The sequence below is a fragment of the Cyanistes caeruleus genome, chromosome 4 (assembly GCF_971803275.1).
Source record: "Cyanistes caeruleus chromosome 4, bCyaCae1.hap1.1, whole genome shotgun sequence".
Lineage (NCBI taxonomy): Eukaryota > Metazoa > Chordata > Aves > Passeriformes > Paridae > Cyanistes > Cyanistes caeruleus.
In genome coordinates, this window is record NC_141704.1 from 19,543,500 (window position 1) to 19,566,962 (window position 23,463).

The 23,463-nt window shown below is 41.0% G+C and overlaps 1 protein-coding gene across 7 annotated transcripts; it reads left to right on the plus strand.

Moving 5' to 3' along the window:
- The first annotated feature begins 215 nt into the window (after window positions 1-215).
- On the plus strand, window positions 216-22,998 carry PANX2 (pannexin 2). 7 transcript variants are annotated; one of them, XM_086886905.1, is made up of 5 exons: window positions 230-755; window positions 1,090-1,380; window positions 17,846-19,297; window positions 20,250-20,323; window positions 21,169-21,257. In XM_086886905.1, exons 2-4 carry the CDS (start codon window positions 1,155-1,157, stop codon window positions 20,279-20,281), a joined length of 1,710 nt encoding a protein of 569 aa, XP_086743031.1. In that variant the 5' UTR covers window positions 230-755; window positions 1,090-1,154; the 3' UTR covers window positions 20,282-20,323; window positions 21,169-21,257. The 7 variants fall into 7 exon arrangements, with proteins under 7 accessions (XP_086743026.1, XP_086743031.1, XP_086743030.1 ...); XM_086886900.1 differs by lacking the exon at window positions 20,250-20,323 and having other exon boundaries at window positions 216-755; window positions 21,169-22,998; XM_086886904.1 differs by lacking the exon at window positions 21,169-21,257 and having other exon boundaries at window positions 20,162-20,308.
- Window positions 22,999-23,463: the final 465 nt, after the last annotated feature.

The following is a 23,463-nucleotide window of genomic DNA, read 5'->3' on the forward strand; positions in this document are numbered from 1 at the left end:
CCTGGCTCTATCCCTGAGGCGCGGGAGCTCCCGCCTACCCCGGCCCGAGCTCCCCTGTGCGGACTGCGGGAAGGAGACAGGAGGGAGCCCCGATTCCGTCCTGCCTCCATGACCACCCGTCCCGGTGTCTCCAGGACCACCGGGCCCGGTGTCTCCAGGCTCCCTCCGGCCGCCCCCGACACCTCCTCAGGGCCGGCACGGCCGCCGCGCTCCCCGGGCCGCCGTGCGCATGCGCGGTGCGGCCGCCGCGCGCTGGCTCCAGCGGGGACGCGGGCGCCGGGGCCGCGACGTGTTGCGCTCGGAGCCCCGCATGGGCTGTGCCGCACCGGCTGCTGCGGCCGCGCCGCTCCCGGCCGCCCTGCTGCGGCCGCGCCCGGCTCCGCAGGCTCCAGCGGTTCGCTGGGATGCCTTAAAGGACCTCTGCGTTCCCGCAGTTCATTCCGGGCTGCTCCCGCCTCCTCCTCCTCCTCCCCACCCCGGCTGCGAGCCCCTTCTTGAACTGCTCCGCACGCTATCGCTGCTCGGTGCAGGAGGGCACTTCCATGCGAGCGCCAGCCGCCCGCTGCTGTAACGAGCATCAGCACATCATCCGCCTTCCGCTCCGAATCCGGAGCGGTTTCATTACTTGTGCTGGTGCAGGGACCTTTTTTTCGGCAGGAAGGTCCAGTGTAAGTTTATTTTCGGCTTCCGCTCTCCTGTACCGGCCATCGGTATTGTTCACCGTCCCCCGGAGCCGAGGGAACCGAAGTTGCCAGGTAAATGCCCCCTTCCTTGTCTGCAGCACTTCGGGAGGCGGCTCCGGTCTGCCTGGTTGCATGGCTGCTGCGCCGCTGTTGTACAGCACGGGTTGCGAAGCAGAGGCAGCGCCTAATGGCACGGCTGTCACCGGGCATCTCGTGTCGCCGCCCGCCTCTCGTGACAGGGGGGCGAGCGGGGCGCGGGGCGCCGCACAGCCGCTGCCGCCGGGGTCGCTCCCGCCCGCACGGCGCTGCCCGGGGCGGCGGGGGCTGCGCGCCGGGCCGGGGGAGCGCACGGTGCCGCTGCGGCAGCGCGGCCCCGCCGTCACCGCTGTCGGTGTTGTCCCCGCAGGCCGGGCGGGCGCCGCCCGTCCCCGGGGAAGCCCGGCGGCGTGAGGCCGCCCGCCGCCGCTGCTTATGCAACACATCATCGATAACCACCCCGACATGGCCACGGCGCTGTTGGCGGGCGAGAAGCTGAAGGAGCTCATCCTGCCGGGGCAGCAGGATGACAAGGCGGGCGCGCTGGCGGCTCTGCTCCTCCAGCTGAAGCTGGAGCTGCCCTTCGACCGCGTGGTCACCATCGGGACCGTCCTCATCCCCATCCTCCTCGTCACCCTCGTCTTCACCAAGAACTTTGCCGGTAAGGGCGGCAGCACGGGCAGGGTCGTGTCCCAGTGGCTACTAAATGAGACCACTGGTGCTGAGAGATGTCAGCCAGCCCTCGCCTTGGCGGGCGGGGACAGCGGCAGGGCGGCGGCGGCCACTGCCTAAGAGCCACCTGTGCTCAGGAGACGGCCACTGGCCCTCGTCGTGACGGGCAGGACAGAGGTGTTGGCTTGGCGGGTAGGGCAGTGGTGTCGCCGTCCTGGCCGGTCCCTAACGGGGACAGCTGTTGCCTCTTGCCTTGGCTGTCAGGCGAGTGGTGGGGAATGGTCCCCAGCCGCCCTGCTTGGCGAGCAGCCCCGGGTCACTCACCTGCAGGCAGCAGTAGCGTGGGGAGGTGTCCATTGCCCAGCAGGTGAGACCTGGCGTAGGTGACAGAGCAGGTTAATGCTTGAGGTGGATCCTGGACAGGTCCTGAGCTGGACCCTGGCTGATGTCAAGCATTATTGTGATATTACTTCTGGTGTCTACAATATGAGTGTTAACTGGCCTACCAGGGAGAGGCTGATGCTTTCATGGAGACTGATACTATATATGGAGCACCAAGCAGTGTGCTTTGCTGTATTGTGACAGTGGAAATCACTGGTATCTGTTTCTGCTGAGGGCAAACATCTTGCATAAACTGGTAACAGTTTAAAAAGTTTAATTTGAGTGCCCATCACCACCAGTCCCAGAAGGTCAAGTTTTGGTGAGCCTTGAAAATTACTGATCCAGTAAACTGTTATGACACCTTTTGGGCCGCTAGTGCGTATGTAAACATTGTTTTGCTGTGTGGATTGTAGGCTTGATGAGTGTAGCTGCCAGTGCATGACTGCTTTTAATGTCCCTTGGAGCTCCATACTGAAAATCTGTAGGATATTATTAATGCTTTAAATATACAGGACTAACCTGGCAGCTTGTGAGGTTGGTGGGAATTGTCTGTGTTTAACCAGTTTAAACATACCAGAATAAGGGTCTTGCTTTGTATGCTGCTTTGGGATTGACTTCCAGTCTTTAATACTCGTTTTCATTATGAGGTAAACTTAAATCACCTACAAGTATAACTTTTGTAAATGGAATCTTGAGATTTTTCTTAATTATAATAAAAACTTTTTCAGTCTACCTCAGTATTTTTAAAAAATAGTTATATAGCTCAAGATCTCCAGCCACAGTTGATAAGAGCCTCATCTTTTGGATGGTCTTCTGGAGGTATCTTGGAGAAACCATGTTTACACAGTACATGAAAACTGGCTCTTCGTAGCAACTGAAAGATAGGTTTCAAGGTCACCTTTGAGGATCCTCTGTGGAATGCAAAAGTTTTATGATCACTTCCTCTGTAGAGACCTAAACTAGTAAAAAGGCAATCCTGCGGCAGCTCGTAAGTGCGTGCTTATGTATATGCCTTCATACTGTTTGAGATGTACAGATTTGAGCCTCAGTAGGCCTAAAGAGAGCCTTGGATGCAGGCAAGGTCATGCCCCCTTCATGTGTGTTCCTTGACATAGTGCAAGATTGCTAGCAGAACCCTTTGATGCTCACTGCTTGGTCAGACAGCAGTTGCTTGCTCCATATGAAGAAGTCATCTGAGGCTGTAGATCATGGAGGAAGTATCAAGTCTGAGACTCAGATTTATACAGTGGACATCCCTCTGCGAGGCTAAACTGTAGTCCACACACATATGGAAGACAGAGAGCCTATTGAATTTGCTTGCATCTGCCTGTATTTCTGCTATTGAGTTTATTTTGTGCTGTTATCTATAATTAGATAATTAGATAATTATTATCTAATTATTGTTATTATTATAATTATTATTAGACTATTATCTAGGCCCACAGTTGTGTTCCAGATTTGTTTTTTAGAAGGACTAAAAACAATGTCGCTTATGTCTACTTATAACTTCTGGGCTGTGTATGCTGATTTGACCCAGTAAGACAGAAAGCAATAGCCTATTGTGTCCTGCCAGGACAAAACTTTAAAAAGTAACACAGAAAACACCCTTGTGTCTCTGGGAAAATGTGTGGTAATGTTCTTCTCTCATAGGATGTCATCTTTGTTCAGATGGTCTGCAATTAGAAAAATAATATGAGAAAAGGAAGAAATTATGCAAGAGAATGTAATAGAAAAGTTCTAAGGATCTAATAAAACTAAGTAGATAATTTTTTAGGCTTGAGTTGAAGGGTTCTAGATTAGTGAATTCAATTCTGCTTCCACAGAGTTCAAGAGCAAAACTTACATTAATTTTACTGTGGTCTTAATCAGATGTTGCTCTTCTAATGAAACAGTATTTACTCAGACTTCTTTACTAAGTCATGCTTTCCAGAGATACTGACTCTGATAACAATAGTTCAGCTGGATTCAGGCTTATTACTGATTCTACAGTTTCTGTTGTTTCACCCATACACTGTCACTAATCTTGGAAAAAATCTAACTCTGCTTTGGATACTGCTCCTTACGTGCAATTTAAATAGTAACTATGTAAGTGCAAACTTTGCTGATGAAATTGAGTAAGGTACCTACTGCCCTTTGGTTGTGAATATCACAGTAGCTTCCCACACTTTGCTTTGGGCCCTTATCTGTGTGCTTATCTGATACTTGCCATTATTCCTCATTCTGTTAATGATATCCAGTGCAAGCCATGTGAAGATCATGCCACTAAACTGAAAACAACCCCCTTTTCTGGGGTCTGTATCATCTTACTTAATCAGTATTGGTAAAGCTTTTGGAACAATGGTGTGTGCACTGAAGACATAAAAATGTAATTGTCTGAAAGCAGTGGTTTTTCACAAAACTTTTTTTTGCTGAGGATTGGAAGAACCCTCATGATCAGTGGAGATCAGAGCCTCTTATCTAGTTTATGTGTGTGCAAAGTGTAGCTTAAAGTCAAGATCAACTGTACAGTCTGTCTGACAAGTCTAGTGAGAACTGGTCAGGCAGGGTGGGTGTCCTGCCCTGGGGGTGTGCAGAAGTCACCCCATCATCATGGGAAGCCTGGGAGTCTCCAAACAGCTGTAAGTCTTCTGGGGCCAGAGACTTCAAGGAAGCACATATGAAAGTAAGGTTCAGTCCTACAATAGAGGACAAAGAAGGAGCATGGTGTTTATTTAAAAGATTGTAATTGACAACCTTAAAAATCACTGTCTGTAGTATAATATATTGTATACTTTATTTTTACTGTGTCTGAAGATAAAGTTAGTCAATTATGTTGTTTTAATGCCATGGGCAAAGTCTTTGTTTAGGTAAATGCATGTGCTGTTCATGTAAGTGATTTGTTTGCCCTTGAATTGGAGTGTTCTGAGCTTTACATCTCTTTTGAGATATTAAATTACAAATTACTGTTTTAGTAGCATAAGAGGCAAGAACTAATTGTTTAGCAAATACTATGCTGATATTGTGAAAAAAATCAGAATTCTTCTGAACTTAATGCGTTACGAAAGACTTTAAATTAGATATTGTGCTTTTCTTCTATTCCATGCATCATAAAGTCATAGAATGGTTTGGGTTGGAAGGTACTTTAGAGATCATATAGTCCAACTCCCTGCTATGGACATGGATGCCTTTCATTAGATCAAACTGCTCAAAGCCCTGTCCAGCCTGGCCTTGAACAGTTCATTGAAGAGATGGGACATCCACAACTTCTCTGGACAATCTGTTCCAGTGCCTCACCACCCTCACAGTAAAGAATTTCTTCCTTGTGTTCAATCTAAAGCTACCCTTGAGATACAGGCTCTGCTAAAAATGTGTCCCCATCATTCTCAAAAGCCTCCTTTAAGTACTGAAAGGTCTTCTTGGAATCTTCTCTTTTCCAGGCTGAACAACCCCACTTCTCTCAGCCGGTCATAGAAGTTCTCCTTCTGTCTGATCGTTTTCATGATCTCAGGCAGATCTTTCCTGTGCAGAGGGTTCCAGAGCTGGGTGCAGTACTCCATGTGGAGTCTCATGAGAACAGAGTAGAGGGCTCTCGACCTGCTGGCCATGCTCCACGTTGTGCAGCCCTGGGTGCTTGGTGTCCTTACAGTCTGACTCAAAGTGAAAAGAGGGGCTGTCATCCTCAGTGTTCTTTTGCTCTAAAAATGAATCTGCGATGTAGCTAAAATATATTGGGAGATAAGGTTTTGTTTCCATACTTCACTAATAGATGGCCTTGTATTTGGGGTGAAATTGAGCTCTCTGCAGGAGAATGGCAAAGGGCAGACACACTACTAGGACGTACTCCTGAAAGTTAAAGTCAGGCTGCAAAGGAGGCAGTAAGAGCATTGATTTCAATGGGCATAAAAGTTCACTCTGATGGCTGAAGTAAGATACGATTCTTGCACTGGCCCCCACTTCCTGAAATTTTTTTCACAGGAGGAAAGAAAGTCACATAGCTAACCTCCTACAGTGTCATTTCTGAGTCTCCTAATTCTCCTTTGTTTTTCAAGCAAACCAGTGTGATTCCAGAAAGGACACCCCTAGAAAGTTAATTAAAATAAATCCATGAGCCCTATTTCTACTGAGCGTAAGATTATCATAAAGTCATTTATGAGCAATATTCAGCTACCCAACACAAAGAAAGCCCACATGAGCACTCACAAAAGAAGAATGAAAATTATTTCCCTTTCCAAAACTCACCCATGAATGGACTTTGTATAAAACTGGCATATCCTCTATTTAGAGGCCAATGTATGATGACCTTGAGAATAATAAAGCTTTTGAGGCACTTTTCTCTCACTTAGTGGATGTAATCAGTATTTAACTATGAGTTTCCTGAACAGTGGGTGGTGCCAAGGGAACTTTGGTTTCCAACCAAAACTTGGTTTGCTCTGTTTTTGTTTGAAAAACAAAAGTGCTTAAAAGATATCTGCTTTAAAGGTATAAACTATTTTTTTAATTTAAATATGAGAGCAAATATGTTTGAAATTCTGTAAGAAAAGTGACGTAACCCCCATCACACCCTATCTAGTCTTAGGCGTCTTCTGGAGCACTCATGCAGATGTTTATGCAGAGGTCCATGCTTGTGTTTGATTCTCTGGAGGTTTGATTTCTCATACCTAGCTTTTTATTTCCTAGCAGTTAGTTATTCCTGTGCAAATCACAAGTAAAATACAACCGATATGATCAGAGAGTTCAGATTTTAGAGCACTGCACTGTCCCAGTGCATGAATAGGTGACTATACCAGGTACTGCCTGGTGGTAAAGCAAATTTTATGCCTGTTAGTATAGGTTGTCACTTTTGTCTTCCCATTTTAGCTGCATTGCGGCCAATCTGGATTGTTCCCTTTCCTCTGATAAAGGTTTTGGGATTCTTTTTCATTGGAAGTGTTTCTTTGTTAACCTAAGTCATCCTTTTAATAAAAGAAATGGTGAAACACCAAACTTGATTAAACTTTAGAAGATAAAAGATTTAAGGTACCTGTGCTGGGTTGAGAATCAACCCCATCAATAATGTCTGTGGGAAGTTTTGTCTGTAAGGGTCCAGAGAGTGGTGGGTTCCAAAGGAATACGTTGCTGTCATGTATTGTTATCTTCAATATATTGAAATATTTTGGTTTCCGAACTGATGTTGTCAAGGTATTGCTAACTCATATCCCTCTTGTGCAGTGCCTCATGCTTTCTATTCACAGTGAATTATTCTTTCCATATTGCAGTCATTTTTGCTTTTCCCACCCAAGCTGTTAACTGCCGGTACTTTATTAAAATAAAGCAAAGCATTCATCCACTTGATTTTTATACTTTAGTCAAAAGCCAAGCTTTGACAATGGTTTTCATGGTAGGTTTTTAAAACGGTGCCTATAAAATACAGAAGAGGTTGCTCAAAAATACTGTATTTCTATGTCTCTAAGCAGTTGTATAGTTCAGCCCTCTACTAACCTTCTGCTAGAAAATTTTCATAAGAAAGCAATGGAAGAAAACAGTGTTTAATGACTGAAGTGTCAGTTCAAGGTTTTATGTTTTATTTTCTGATTTGTAATCATTTGCATAAGCAATGCTTACAATACTGTGTAATACAGTGTGTGAGTTCAATGTCTTTTTCACTTTTCACCCTACAGTATGTTCAAAACAGTATATGTCAGATTTCTATATTATGAGATGGAGTTCTATTTTGTATTTCTTGTCAACTTTTCTAATTTGTATTTCTGCTTTGAATTGTGTCAGGATAATTACATATGCTTACTTAGGTGACTTACCTAATAGATAGCTTTTGATCTTACTTTCCATTTTTGCTCTCCCACTGCACTTAAAGAAAGTGAAAATGGCATTTTCCCAACTGACTTTGTTAGTGCTAAGAGTACAGAGCCAGATTGTTTAGTGTATGACAAACTGATGACACCAGCTCAGAAATTGTTTCTGAGGTGATATTAGCAGAGAAGAGAGAATTTGAGGAGTGTCACAGTACCACTTTAGTGCATTCTTAGCACATATTTTCAAAAAGGGCTAAAATGATACAAGCACCCACAAGCTGGCTGCAGTTTGGCTGCTGGGTGTTCACATAGCTGATGGAATTTTTCCCAAAGGATAAGGGCCCTTTACACACATACAAACTCATGGTGTGCACAAGGTACACTAGCTAGGACTCTCTGAGTTTTGAGCATTTAAAGATTTGCAGTTTCACAGCTGAATTGTGAATAGAAAGGTACTCTTGAGGAAATGTAAGCTATACATCACTCCACTGCAGTTCCTAGTGAGTGCAGATATTTTTTTCTGTCATAAATTTCATTTCTCAGACTTCATCAACACATATACATCATCATTTTTTATGTCTTTAATGACCTGCTTGCATTATTAACCCCTTCAGTTTTTCAAGTGTTATATGTGGGAAGAGGTCCAAAGTATGGATAAATTTTAGCATGCAGCATCCTGCTGCATGCTTTCAGGTAACCAACAGATTTGAACAGATGGTCAAAAATATTTTTGTTTGAGAGCTACTTAATTTATTTATCTTTGTCAAAAGGAAACTTTGTGGGTAAATAAAGAGTAATAGAGAGAGTAAAGAATAATAGAGAATAAGAGAGAATAAAGAGTAATAGAGAATTGTTTTTCAAAGCTACCCTGAAGTATTTGAGGCTCTGTTGTCTCTAAACTAGATAGAAATCATGCATTCATGATGTAGAGGAAATTTCAGCTTGTGTGTTTTCTTACAGCTATAAAAGTCTTCAGGAAGAATCTGCATCATCACTGAGTTCTTTGGGTTCTCTCAGAATTAAAAATAGCTGCAGTGGACACCCTCAGTACGTGTATATGTCTAATTACAAAAGCCAAATAATTTCACAGCAGACTGGCATTATTCTTGTAGATTCCTTTTCACATGATACAGGATTTATTCTGAGAAAAGCATTGAAATCAGGGCACATATTTACATCTTTGGGGATTTTGTCCCAGGCATGTATTAGATGCTTGCATTTGAATGGGGAAGTGCAGCTGTTCATTATGATAGCAAGCTTTGGGGATTTGTTTGCTTTTCTTTAGTGGCACCAAGCCTGTCATGCAGACTCAAAGTTCATGGAGCAGTGCTGCAGCCAGGTGCTGAGATGTGTGGTGTGGTTTTTGCAGCTCAGAGCTCAGTGACTATTTCTGAAGCATTTTATTTTTATGATGAAGTAATTATTTCACATTTTGAGGTTGGGTACCTTCTCTTCTGTGAGATCCTTGTTTTCTTCAGGAGGTCTGGAGACCTCTACACTGGAACTGACAGAGCCCTTGGGAGCCTCAGGTGGTGGATTCTTCTCTCTCTTCTGTGATGATTCAAAACAATTCTGATGCTTCACAAAACCCAATTTTTCTATACATGGAGGAACCAGGTTTCCAAAAGCAGTAGACCGCTCATCTCTGCTCTCTAAATACTATGTTATTAAAATAATATTATTACCTAATGAGCTAACTATTGGTTATTTTCTTCTTCTTCAATATGAACTTTGCTGGGTGCTGTGTTTATGCCAAGAGGTACTTAATACAAGCCATCTTTTTAATTTCTAGTCATTAAGAAATACTAATGCAATAGAATGAACCTGCTGTTTCCTGTTGCTTCCTGTGGTTGTATTTTGTACTTGACCCTTGATTTAAGAAGCCACCATTGTTCATTTATCATGGGTTTCACTGGATTTTCATGATTCATTTCATTTCAGCATTTATTCCTGCAGTTTACTTCAGGTATTACTGCAGTCCACATTATCATCCTGTCTGAGTTCATGTCTGTTCAACCCCCATGCTTTGGGATTCCATCTCTAGCGGGCAGTTTCTGACCTCTGCAAAACGTTAAAATATTCTTTTCACACCTCACTACTTCTGTGCAGATCTGTACATCACTGAAATTCCACTCACCTCCTCATGTAAGCACTAAATTTAGAAGTTAATGTTATTCAGATTTCTTTTGTAGGACTGACTGCATGGCTGAATTTCATTAATTAAATTTAGATTAATACATTCCTTTAAATTCAGATCTAACCCTCCCTTAAATCTTGGCATCAATAGTCCAGTCTCTATAAATAAGCTCTCTTTTCAGTGACTTTACCACCTTGCTGCATGGCCACCACATGGTAGATGGCAGCTTATTATTGAGGACATATTCCTCTATAGGAGCAGCCTGAGGGATTTCATTTAAGTGTTTCTGCACCCTCCTCATAACAGTTGCTGTTTCCAACATACCAGACCAGCAGGAGTAGGTGTCTTTTTCTCCTGACTAACCTGGGCAGGCATACAAAGCCTGAGATTGCCAGTAAGGGTGAGGACACCAGCTACTTTTAGAAGAGCCAGGGTCTGTTACATACAGGGAATATGGTTCTGTAAATTTATATATGCTGTAGAGAAGTGCATTGTTAATTCATTACTTCTATGGATCCAAAATATATGTAGTTCAAGCAGCAGTACTGCAAGGCAAAAAGACCCAAATTAGAAATACAGGGAGACCTGCTGCTTCCCTTGCACTGCAGTTACCCTTGTGGGTGACCTATCAATCTTTGAAATTGCTTATCTACATCTCACTCATTATGGCTAATCCTTACAGAGTATATGCCAATAAAACCTAATAGCAGCAGTGGTTTCCTATCTCATTTTTTTAGGGACTTTCTTTTCAAGATTTTTTTCTTAAACAGGACAAGTGGTTTCAGAGATTGGGCAAAAAAGGCTTACCTTACCTTGCTGATCATGGAGAAATTTGTAACTTAGGAAGACTTCATGGGTATGGAATCTGTATTCAGATTGGAAAGAATATCCCCTAAGAAAGGTAAAGGTATTGGCTTTTTATTTCAGTAAAACTAGTAATTCTTAATAATTAACTTGCTAAGTTAAGGCTTATTTTGATGGATGTTTTCTCTTTCATATGAGTACTCAGTGAGTTATATAGGACTGCATGACACACAAAATTAATTTCAGGGATCTGTCCTTACACTGTACTAATTTCTAACCTTTAAATATCTTTTAAATAAAGTTGAAATAAATTAGTTAAATTAAGTGAATTTATCCTTTTGCTGACAGTTAATTTGGGTATTAGCTAGCATTTGGTACAGTGCTTCAAAGCAGAGTTACATATTCCTTGTGGACTGTGTGACTGGGATGGAAGATACATACATTGTTTAGATTATAATATTTTACTTTCTTAGAGTACATTTTCAACCTCGGTAACATAAATGTTCTTTATTCATTTTTTACAGAGAGAAGAGGATCCAGGACATTTCTTCTTTTGCATTTCAAAATTTCTGAAAAAGTACTAAATAAATAATTTCTGTTTCTAAAAATAAACAGTTTGCTACCTGCTTTCTTGTGCAATCCTTTTAGTACCCAAGATGAGTGAGGCAGTTTCTAATTTATTTTGTCTGTTAGAAATGTGTGTACCAGGAAGTGATGGGCACAGAGATTCTACCTAAATGTTATATTTCTCCTTGGAGACAAGTGGAGAGGACTGCACAAGGAGTGCTTCAGAGATCTTGACTGGATTGGCAACTTATCTTCACAGGCAGATTGGGCACAGGTATGAGGATGATTTAGCAGCTCTCTTCAAGAGGGCAGGATGCCATTTGCTAGGAAGCACTAGGCTAGGGTGAATCTGTAGTGTATTTAACTCAGTAAGTACAGTTATCAGTATACTTACCTGATACTTAGCTTGGGTCTCCAGCAAGAGTGTTTAGGCACTTGTCCAGAGGCTGGGAGATCCAGGCTATTCAGCAGCACCTAATCACCAGTTCTGCTGCCTACACCCTGTGCAGTCACACTGAATGTTTACTAGATCCTTGAAGAAATCTTCACACAAGAGCCATATTTACCTTTGCCTTGGTGTAGCAAGCCCAAGAATTTCCATCTTTTTTTAGGTTTTTGTATTATATTTTCTCAAAACCGTTTTGTTTTTTCTGTCTGCTGTTGGAAAATTTTACTGTTTCTTCTGCTTTATTCAATTACTGCACTGGAATGCTGAATAATGCATTTCAGTGGGAAGATTAATGAGGTGTGATTTCTTTTTCTAGAAAAAATTCTAAAAGCTGGAGGTCACAGGAGGCATATACCATTTGATATTATGGTTTATATTTTGGCAAAAATATTTATTCTGCTGGGAATGCAGTAGGTATGAAAATTCATTTGGCCTGTTACGTAGGAGCATATACTGTTTATTATTAATATTTTCTTTTTTTGTAATGCCTACCAATGCACTTTAAACATGTTGTCCACATTTAGTTAAATAACTTTTGCTTGTAATAGTATTTTAGAAGTTTTGAAACTACAGCATCAGTTCTTCAAAGAGAAATGCACGGGCCAGATTTTATGCACTGTGAGTAATAACATCGACTTAAGGGAAATGTCCTATGCATGGAGTTGCTTAAGTCTTTTCAGGAGCAAGCCTGACTTTTTACAGCATTGAATGCTAAGAGATTGTCACTGTTACCTCTGTTTTTAAGTGGTGAGTGTGTTAGATGCAATTCACTCGCTTTCCCAAGAAGTCTTGTAAAGTCTTAACTTTTAATAGTCAGTGGGGAGTGATGTGTATGTACAATTTCACCATATCTTCTTGACAGTGTCATTTTAGCATGCCATAAACCAGGCCACATTTCTTGCAAAGTGTTTCTTGTTCTAGATGGGCAAATGCACACGTGTATGCACACACACTCACCCCCCCAACACGGCTTCCGTGAGCTGTGCTGCTGGCATCTCTTCCTTCGACTGAGATGCAATACTGAGGCCTGAGCTCTAGCCACCTGTATGTCTGGGATAGCCTTCTGGCTGTATTTTACTGGATGTGCTCTTAATGCAACTGGCCATTGCATTCATTTTTTTAAATGGCCATTTCTCAAAAATGAAAAAAATTGCTGCTGCATGAATCAGCCATTCTTGCTGGACATGACCTAAAGAAGATGAAAATGCATTTTGAGGACAATCAATTGAGGAGATTGTCCCTGCCTGAGCAGGATGCATGGGCAGGTTGAGTAGCCTCTGGCTTCGGAGGTTTTCAGACTGACAAAGCCCTGATCAAGCTGGTCTGAAATCAGCTGCTTTGAGTGGGATGTGGGACTCAGCATTTCTGCAATTCTGCATTGGACTATAATTTCAGGAAATGGTCTAGGAGCAAGAATCATCAGATTTTTCCACTGGTAACTCCATTTCCACATCTGAGATTCATTTCTGTAGTGGGAAGTTTTTTAAGGGTTCCAGCCCCAAACCTCAGTATTCCCACCCCTTTCCTGAGGAATCCAGAACCTTTATATTGTATTATAACTCCAGTTTGAAATTTAGCAGGAGATTTATTTTACTAACATATTTTCATGCCTAGTACTTGCAGCCTGGAAAATGGTGTTTAATTCAGGGCCTCTCAAAGAGGACAGTTGAATGTGTACTAAAGTATACTGAGGTTGGGGAACCACTGAAAGGAGGTGGCTGACCTTGCATTTGGAACAGTAGGAGTGGGAGTGTGTGCCTGCAGGAAGCCCACAAGCATTTCTCCAAGCCTTTTCTAAAAGCAGCAGACTTGGCAGCTCCTAGCTTCAATATTTTGACTTCACTTCTTTCCATACTGTCTGTTTGAATTTTTTCTAAATAGTTTTTTATTTAAGGCACAGCCCCTTCCCTTTATTCTTCTCCCTACCTTGAGTGTCTTCTGCAGCCATGCCCTTTTATTCCCCTGGGGTATGACTTCTGCACCACAGTATCTCCTACAAGTCACTTCTCTCCACTTAAGTAATACTTAAAATGATGGGATGGGGTGAGATGTTGCACAGTGGAGCATGTGAAAAAACTTAGCTGCCAAGGGATTTTTATTTTTCCAGTGGCATAACACAATCAGTTATATTACACAACCAAGTAATTCTGTGTTTATTTCATCTTGATTGCACGTCTGAAAAATGCAGTGAGATCTCTCATAGCTTATCCTAGAGGATAGTTCTGCAGATTTCTAAAAGCTACTTAGGTGCATAGTGAGCAGGGTAAAATGTATAAATAAAATAAAATGTATTTATTGAAAACATCTGACATACTGAAAAAAAGGGAAACAAAGCTTCTTATCATGCATGTTTAGGCTTAAATTGGTATAGAAAACCATCATATATTACCATCAAAAGGTTGTTTTTTTTCAATGTAGTAATTATTAGAAATATATCTTCCAAGGAGCAGAGACACAGATTATTTTTAAGGGCTCTAAACTAGACAACATGAGAGGATGACAAATCCATTCAGCCATAACAATGCTCCCAAACCTTTTAAAAAATTTTCTTTATAGCACTTTACTTCGTTGCCATACGCAATTAAACTGTGGCATCTCAGGAAAAAGCTGTATTTCATGGTGGCTGGAACAGTTAAATGAAAAAGGACCTTCATATAGAAGAATTATACTTAAGAATTTTCAGGGTGAAAGAAGAGTATCAGTAGAAACTTTGTATATTTATGAATATAAAGTTAAAAGCAAATACATTTTTTATACGGCATGATCCAACATCGGAGCTTTGATTTTTAACATCATTGCAACCTTATTTTAGTGCTGCTTACCCATCAGGAGAGCATTATAAAACAGGAAAAAAAAAATCTGCTGTCGTCTTGAAACTGCATTAAGCAGGGGTCTCACAGCTAAGCGAGTTATATGTGTGAGAACAACTTGTTCCTCTGCTGTCCTCATCACATCTGCATGTTAAGATCCAGCTATATGTCATTGCCAACTTTCATAACAGGATTAGTATTGACATGGTGCTTTTCTTTTTCATTAATTAATGATGGACACAGGCTGCAGTAGAGAATACCTTACTATACCTGGATCAAACACCTTCAGAGTGCTTGTTAAATGCCAGGATAAATGCTGCCATTGCCTAAGAAGTAACATGCACAAAAGCTAACTCAAAATCTGGTGTGGATCCTGCTTGGCAGCCTCTTGTCAATGAAGAGAGACAGGTTCTTTGTCTAGGCAACAGCTAAATGGGTCTTCTGTTTTGAATCACTCCAGAAGGGAATTCCTCTCTTCTCCATTGTCTGGACCATTTTCTAGAGAAATGAGCTTCCAAGTCTGATGCAATGCTTTGTGAGCCAAGTCCTGTGATGAGAGGGTTAAACTAAATATCCCTATGGAATAACCACCAAAATTTATGGTGTTCTCTGACAGTGAATATAGCTCAAAGATAATGCCAAGAGAGGTTGTGGCAGCCCCATCCCTGGAATCAAGTCAGGGTGAGGCTGGATGGGGTTTTGAGTAGCCTGGTCTAGTGGAAATTGTCCCTTCCCATGGTGGGGGGGCTGGGACTAGATGGCCTTTAAGATCCCTTCCAGCCCTAACCAATCTGTGATTCTATGATTCTATATTAGAAAATACCGTTTGAATAAAATTGTATTGGAACCCCACTGCTCCCACTTCAATCAGTTACAGAAGTCCCACTGGCTCTACAAAGGATTCATTTTTGTCTGAAGGATCTTGGGATTTACATGTCATACAATGAAAATCATGCCAATTTTGCAAATATGCAGAGAAAATATTAGACTAGTAGCAACAAGGTACAAAACATTGAGCAAGACTGGGACACCGTGCTCAGGTGGCCAGACAAATCAGATATCTTTTACAACCTCACAGACAATTGGGTCAGACAAAAACACATTTAACAGAGGAAAAGAGAATTATTTCCTCTAAAGTGACATTTGCTTTTCCTACCGTTTGGGACAACCTCATTTTGTAGCTTGTAATGCAGTTGGTCAGTCCAAACTGGAGTCATGAAGCTCTTTAGACTTTTTTCACCAAAACAGTGGCAATGGATAGAATGCAGTTAGTCTCTCAGTGATATGTCCAATGTAAATGTAAAATGTTAAGACATTTTCATTTGTTTATTTTTTTTTTAATTTATGAAAGAAAAATATATTGGATTGTTGTTGTATATATATATACAATTTTGGCAAAAGTCACCCTAGCTTTTGGGTCTCAGTGAAGAGAACTGAAAGAAATAATCAGTTTATTTGATAGTAGTAGCTGATGTAGGAATCCAAAAATAATCCTTATTGCTGATTTGTAGGAATACTTGCTGCTGTTTTCCCAAGTATTTGTGATGTTGAGACCTAGGAGAAATCAACTCATGTGTTCCACAGGAAACTTGGTTTCATATTGGAGAGTTCTGCTGGCTTAGGGATACCAAATTCAAAAAATTTTTGCTTATGAGAAACAGCATTCTGCTTTGCCTTTTTTTTATTCCATGGGAACATTTTTACACAGGAATCTGTTTGGTCTCCTGGGGAATTCTACAATAAGTCTTTGATTAGGAGATTAAATTTTTTGTATGCATCCCTTCATGGGTAGGGTTGGGAGGCCATGTAATTACGAAACCAAGGGAGTCAAGGAGCATTTTCCTTGTTACATATGCCTGTAAGTACACAAAAACAGTCGAAATGGAAGTGCTTTAAGCTATATGCTTTAACCACTGAGACTGAAGTTAGATAATTTTTAAAATAGTCTTCAAAAGCGATATTAAAGAATTTGCAGGGCATACTCACTTTACATGCTGTTTTGAGTAGCAGCATTTATTCTGCAAACTCTGTTTAAGTTGGTAATATTAATTCTCTCTAGGTCACAGAAGAGATTTATACCTCCACACCAAAGAACTGACTTTTGATTTGCTCACATGTGAAAAGTAACTGGTCAAGTAAGGAGTCATTTGTTAAGCCAGATAGATTAGGGGGAGTTGCTTGTCTGTTAATTTTTAATATTCTATTTATTGTTATCAATATGATTTTATTTTTTTCATTTTTATTATAAAGAGAACAGTGCCACCACACTCTTCCAGGGAGCTGGTCTTGATCTGAATTGTAGACTACATTCAGAGCAAGAGTGTTCTTGATGTTCTTGGTGTTCTTGAGTGATTCTCAAGTCAAGAGAGCATGCCTCCTCTTATGGGTCTCATTCTGGGAAATTTTTTAAAGGTGTACCAAAACACTGTAAAATACATTCTCTTTGTTCTACCTGTCAAAATAGGAAAACATGGTCTTTCTCTTTAAATAGGGTGTCTACATAATGGTCATTTGTTCTTTGGGAAACTAATGCTGCTTTTGCTTTCATAAGTTTTTCTCTCTTTCTTTCATGTATTGCTACAAAAAAAATTGATCAAGTAAGAACATAATTTTTCTACTGGGTCAGGACCTCTGTCTCAACATCCTGATGATGATGGTAAAATACAAATGTTTAGAAGGGGTGTTAAAATAGACAAGTATATGGTGTCATTTCCTTTGACAAACCCTTCTGTCCTCCACCAGAACATAAATGAAACATTTCCTGAGAGACAAATTGCATCATTGTGAATTTAATAATCCTTGCTATGCTTTTCCTCCTATTACTTTGATACCTTTCTTGGTCCATAGTATTTGTTTCTTCCGTAATACTGTCTGATGGCAAGTTGCATTTAATTACACACTGTGTAAGAAAAACCCAAAGTTTCAAATGTAGAATTAAATTTTCATACTGATAAATAGTTGGCACACCAGATTCTGTCCTGGTCAGTGACACTTTTATTCAAGAATATTAGCTGAGAGGGATACAGTTGACTAAATCCTTGTATGTCTTTCATTTTTTTCTACCATATCAAATGAGTTAACTTTGTTAATAATTATTAAAATATTGCTTTAAGCTACATCTAACTTTTTTTTTCTATTTAGAAGAATGTTTAGCTGGGATTAATCAGGATTTAATCTAATTTTCAGCATTTGCATGGAACATCCTCAGCTACTAGCTTTGTAGTGAATATCAGGTCTTTTACCTTTATAGAGTTCACATCACAGTTGGTTAGGGTATTGTTTTCAGAGAGGTCATTAAACCAAAAATATGTATCTCTTGCTGACATTTCTAACTCAGGCTTATTCTAAAACTTTCAGGTAAATAGTTTTGCCATAGAGTTTGTGAGGATGTGCAGCCTGAGCTGGCTAATAGATGTGGAGGGCTTAAGGGTCATGTAAAGATACAGTAAAATAAAATTGATATAATTTGAAATGTTTATTTTCCAGAGCTCCTTTTGTAGGTTAAATGCACAGCAGTGACTTTTCTCTCTGTTATACAGAGGAGCCAATATACTGTTACACACCACACAACTTCACCCGCGATCAAGCCTTGTATGCCAGAGGATATTGTTGGACAGAATTAAAAGATGCCTTGCCAGGAGTTGATGCCAGCCACTGGCCCTCCTTGTTTGAGCATAAGTTCCTACCTTATGCACTGCTGGCTTTTGCTGGGATAATGTACATTCCAGCTCTGGGCTGGGAATTTCTGGCCTCCACTCGACTGACTTCAGAGCTTAATTTTTTGCTTCAGGAGATCGATAACTGCTACCACCGTGCAGCTGAAGGGCGGGCACCAAAAATAGAGAAACAGATTCAGTCCAAAGGCCCAGGGATAACCGAGAGAGAGAAAAGAGAAATCATTGAGAATGCAGAGAAGGAAAAAAGCCCTGAGCAGAACTTGTTTGAGAAATATCTGGAAAGAAGAGGACGAAGTAACTTTTTAGCTAAGCTTTATCTTGCAAGACATCTGTTCATCATCTTTTTAAGCATCATACCAATCACATACTTATCCACCTACTATGCTACACAGAAGCAAAATGAATTTACATGTGCACTAGGTGAGCCTCCAGACAAAACAAGCAGCTCCAAATTGCACATCAGAGTGAACTGTAAACTCCCATCTGTCCAGCTCCAGCGGATTATTGCTGGTGTAGATATCGTCCTCCTCTGCTTCATGAACTTGATAATCCTCATCAACTTGATTCACCTCTTCATATTTCGCAAGTCTAACTTCATATTTGATAAACTGAACAAAGTCGGAATAAAGACCAAGAAACAGTGGCAGAAGTCCCAGTTTTGCGATATCAACATTTTGGCCATGTTTTGTAATGAAAATAGGGACCACATAAAATCATTGAACCGTCTGGATTTTATTACAAATGAAAGTGATCTGATGTACGACAATGTGGTACGCCAGCTGCTCGCAGCATTGGCCCAGTCCAATCATGATGCCACTCCAACCATGCGTGATTCAGGGATTCAGACCATAGACCCAAGTGTTGATCCAGCAGACATTGATGCTAATGAGCAGCTCATCATTAAGAGACCAAGGAAGAAGATGAAATGGATCCCGACTACCAATCCCCTTCCCCAGCCATTCAAGGAGCAGCTAGCCATCATGAAGGTTGAGAACCATAAGCCTGATAAACCGAAGCCTGTGCGGAGAAAAACAGCGACAGACAGCCTTATAGCTCCTTTGTTGGAGTCTGCTGCAAAAACCTCACAGCAATCGTCCACTCATAAGAGCGAGCCAAACGCCATCCCAAGCACAAGCAGTGAAAAAAAGCACACACGGCACTTTTCCTTGGATGTTCATCCATATATACTTAGTAGCAAAAAACCCAAGCCAGAGGTTCAAGCCATCCCCTCGATGCCTACGTCAAAAAGCCAAGAGGGTGGATTTTTAAACCAAGAAGAGAATGTTGTAGTGCATGTTACCTCCTCTCTCAAAGGTACAGTATGCCGTAATGCCCATACCACCTCCACAGGTCATAATTTACATAGCAAAGGAACTCAGAGTTTATTGGAACTGTTTGACCTACTGTGCTAGGTTTGGGGATAGCTAGTAATCTCAAGGCTTGCAGGCCTCAGAAACAGAGGTTCTCTCTCTTTAACAACTATATAGAGGGTAAGGATTATTACAGGTAGAGCTGTACAAAACAGGCTGCAGGCATTAGTGTGGCTAATGTTTCAAATGTAAGCAGGTTTCACGACTACAAGTGTGGTCATGCCTTGCCAAGGAAATGAGGCACGTTTGGCTTCCATTGTACCCTTCCTGCTCCACCAGCACTTGGCACATTTCAAACCTGCCTTATTTTCAAGTCATATGGAAACTGCCATGGTAGATGACCAGTACCCTGAGCAGTAATAGCCCATTAGGAGTGTGTGGGAGACCACTAATGGCAGTTAAAACTGCCTGTGGAAAAAAGATCTCTTAGACTACCAAATCTTAGGGGTTGGCATATGTTTGTTATCTAGAAGATCAAAACTCGTTGATGTTGTTCTTCAAGCACGCTTTAAATTGCCCTGTGTCTTACATGGACCAGAGGATAGATGTTCTGAGGTGTGGGTGCTGGTCAGGGATTCAGGATTTCTGCCATTCCTTCCTGTGTGGCCTCACAGGAGATGCTCTTTCTGTGCCTCGGTTCCCTGTGTGTCTTGTGAAGCCTGTCCCTTTCTTAACTCAAAGGAGTGTTTCAAATATATCAATAACTGCTAGGTGCTAGGGTGATGAGGAAAGCCATTTGAACATTTAGAAAAGTGATAGATTAGTAGGTAAACTGATAGACAGATATCTTCTTGTTTATTTTTGTAAGCTACTGACATAAGAAAGAAGCACTATGCAGTTGAAGTTACAGAAAAATCTGTACGTACTTAAAGCAATGGCTCTCATCTCATTACAAGCTAAGACCTCCCTCTGGGCTTCGACAGACTGACCTCTACCGTCACCCCACTGCCCAGCAAAGAAGTGATTTGAGGTATAAAAGTTTCTGTCACTTCCAAATCCCTATGCTCCTTAGAGCCCTCCAACTCCCCAATGTGCATGTGAGCTATTCTAGAGCATTCCTTATCCAGTCACCTGCTCTGATTTCGACTCCTCAAAACTACTGGGGTTTTCTGGTTCAATTACCTTCATCTAAATTAGTGCTTGAATATTTTAAGGGCAAAATATAATTACTGGAGTTTTGGGGCTCTGTGACTCCCCATTCACATTAAAAATTTTCAACTTTATTTTTGAGTTAAACCTACATTGCAGTCCATCAGGTAAGGCAGGCTTACAATTTCTGGAAAGAGATTTCAGTTTATGACAAATTGCTGAGTTCTTTCTGAAGACAAGTGGCTTACAATGTGTAACCACTAGTTTTTCCCACTGAAAATATCAATGCCTTTTGTATTCCATCCTGCGGATTTCAGTAGTCATTACATTTGTCAAAACATTAAATCATACTGTTTAAGAAACACTGGCCAGACTGTAGAAGGGAATAAATATACTTTCCAGTTGTTTTTTTTTAATATTATTTCATTTTACAAAAATACCATTCACATAAGGAAGCATGAGCATGCATAAAAAAGAGCAAGATTTACAAACCCCACTTCTTGTTTGTCCTGTTTCCCTGAGCTTACAACCCTGTTGTTTTGAAACAGTCTTGTTTAGATTTCTCATAGGGTCCCAAAAAAATTCAGTTTGGGATCCTCTTCTGATCCCACTGAAATCAGTGGCAAGACTGCCAATGACTTTTATTGGTTCAGAATACTCCTTGCTGATGGACTGGAACGGTGAAAGACTACCTGTCTTTTATCTGCCTGTTCTGTTCTCTTTCAGACACCCCTCATCCTGCAAAAGAGATCCTATACTCATCTGAGACATGCAGAACTGTGCCTGCTGCTGCGGCTTTTGTCACGTGTAAGCACAACCATATAGCCACAACTGCTGCTGCCACCAGTATGGCTTTGAACCAGGTCAAGCCAGAGCCAACACCTGCACTGAGCTGCAACCCAGCCCACCCTCTGCTGCACATCAACACGCTGTACGAGGACCATGAGGAGGAAGTTTCAAACATAATGGACAATGGGATTCACTCACCCACTGACACCGGGGAGATGCTCTCCATCCCTACCCCGAAGCAGATGCGGCTGGCCACGTTTGACGAGCCGATGGCGATCGTGAGCTCGGTGGAGTACTGAATGCCCCGGGCCAGGCCCGGACCACGGCAGTGCTGCCCATGGTCCCCCAGCAATGCAACTCACTGCATGAGCATGGAGAGCTTTCTCACAGACTATAGCTTCTGGTAATAACAACAAACAGTTTTTCAGGATCACATCATAAGCACTGTCAGTCATTTGAAGAATAGAATAAAGAAAATCTGGTGGAAATAGACCTTTAACACTAAGACAACCATTAGCTCTAACTCTAAACTATAGCTTCCTGATTTAAATGGGAATTAGCACAATTTATGAACATTAAGAGTCTAATGGCGTGCCACAGCAATTTTAGTGAGTGTTTAAATCTTTTGCATTCAGAATCACTGATTAAAGTTAACATGGAGATGAGGTATACTTCTTAATAGCAGCAGTTAAATGGAGTTTTTTTCTAAGCAGGGAGGATTTTTTTTTTCTTTTTTTTAAATTCAGGATTATGAAAAAGTTATATGCAAGCAAAATTTGTGTTTGTTTGTTTCTTTAGCTCACTAATGTTGGGCTTGATGGAGACATAGCTGAAAGGGCCTTACTACCACCAGCATTTAAGTGCAAAAGATTGATACACTTGATCTCTTGCATTTATAAATGAAAATACCTGAAGTATGCCCCGCCCTTTAACATGCTTATATGTTTGATGGAAGATGATTAAATTAAGAGTTTATTTTTTTAAATATATTTTACCATGGAAAAAAATTACTTTAATAACTTTTCAAACCAGGTGTTACTTTTAACAAAATGTGTAGAAGAGAGTCATTGTAGCTGCTTATTTTTTCATAGTGTATTTATGAACCAGGTTAGAAACTTTCATGGGTGCTTCACTGATACAAACAATCTTACAGAGGTCATTACAAAATATCTTACAAAACATGAAACCAGCAAACCTGTTTTCAAATAACACACAGTTAAAGAAGTCTATTAATTTAGTTCTATTGATTTGGCTAGTCCTTGATTCAGCAAAAATTAAGGCCATGGATGACACTGAAATGACTCATGTCTAAAACTAAGCACACACTGAAATGGCTTTGCTGGATCTGGGCTCTAGTGAAGGCAGACAATAGTCCTGCAGTATGTGCTATCACTGATTGAATATTTGCCATCTTTGGCTCAAAGCACATCTTCATGCCCATCTTCCTATAATTACGGTATGTGTGATTTAATAGAAAACTCTAGTATAACTAAAACTTCTATTAAAAGTGTATCATGCAATAACCATTCTCAGCAAAATTATAGTGAAACAAAAAGTGACTGTGTTAAAACAATATTCCTAGCTGCATTCAGAATTACAGACTGTGTGTGTTTGCTTCAAAATTATGTATAATGGTAGAAAAAAATATGCAGCACAAATATGGGACTGAAATCTTGAGTTTATTTTTAATTTATTACCTCAGACATGGATATATTATACCAATATTTAATGAAAATAGTACTGAAAATAAATGCCTATTATTCTGAATATTTTAATGTGTACTACTTCCTAGCTTCACGTTGCACCCCACCTCTAAAGCAGGGTAAGTGAGGTTCTTGTCAATAGATCCCTTGGGGTGAATTACAGTAAAATGACACTGAATGACCAGTGTACATTCTTGAGGCAAGTTTATTTAAAACAATTTGATTGCACTGGAAAGGAAGTATGTAGCCATTTTGGCTCTTCTCTATACAATTTTAAAAATATGACAAAGAACATATATAAGGAGAAGAAAGAAAGAGAAGGAAAGGACAAGGGTAGATAGTGGGAAGGAAAGATGTCACCACCCATGGACCCAGCAAAAAAACTTGATTGTTGCCATTTTGATGTCTATGGTTGGAATCATCGTGGCAGTCTTGATCTGTTGGGGCCAGCAGCCACACAACAAAGAATTTGATAGCTTATATCCATTCAGGTTTATGTGGGAATGCCCCAGTACTTCCCCCAGGGAGG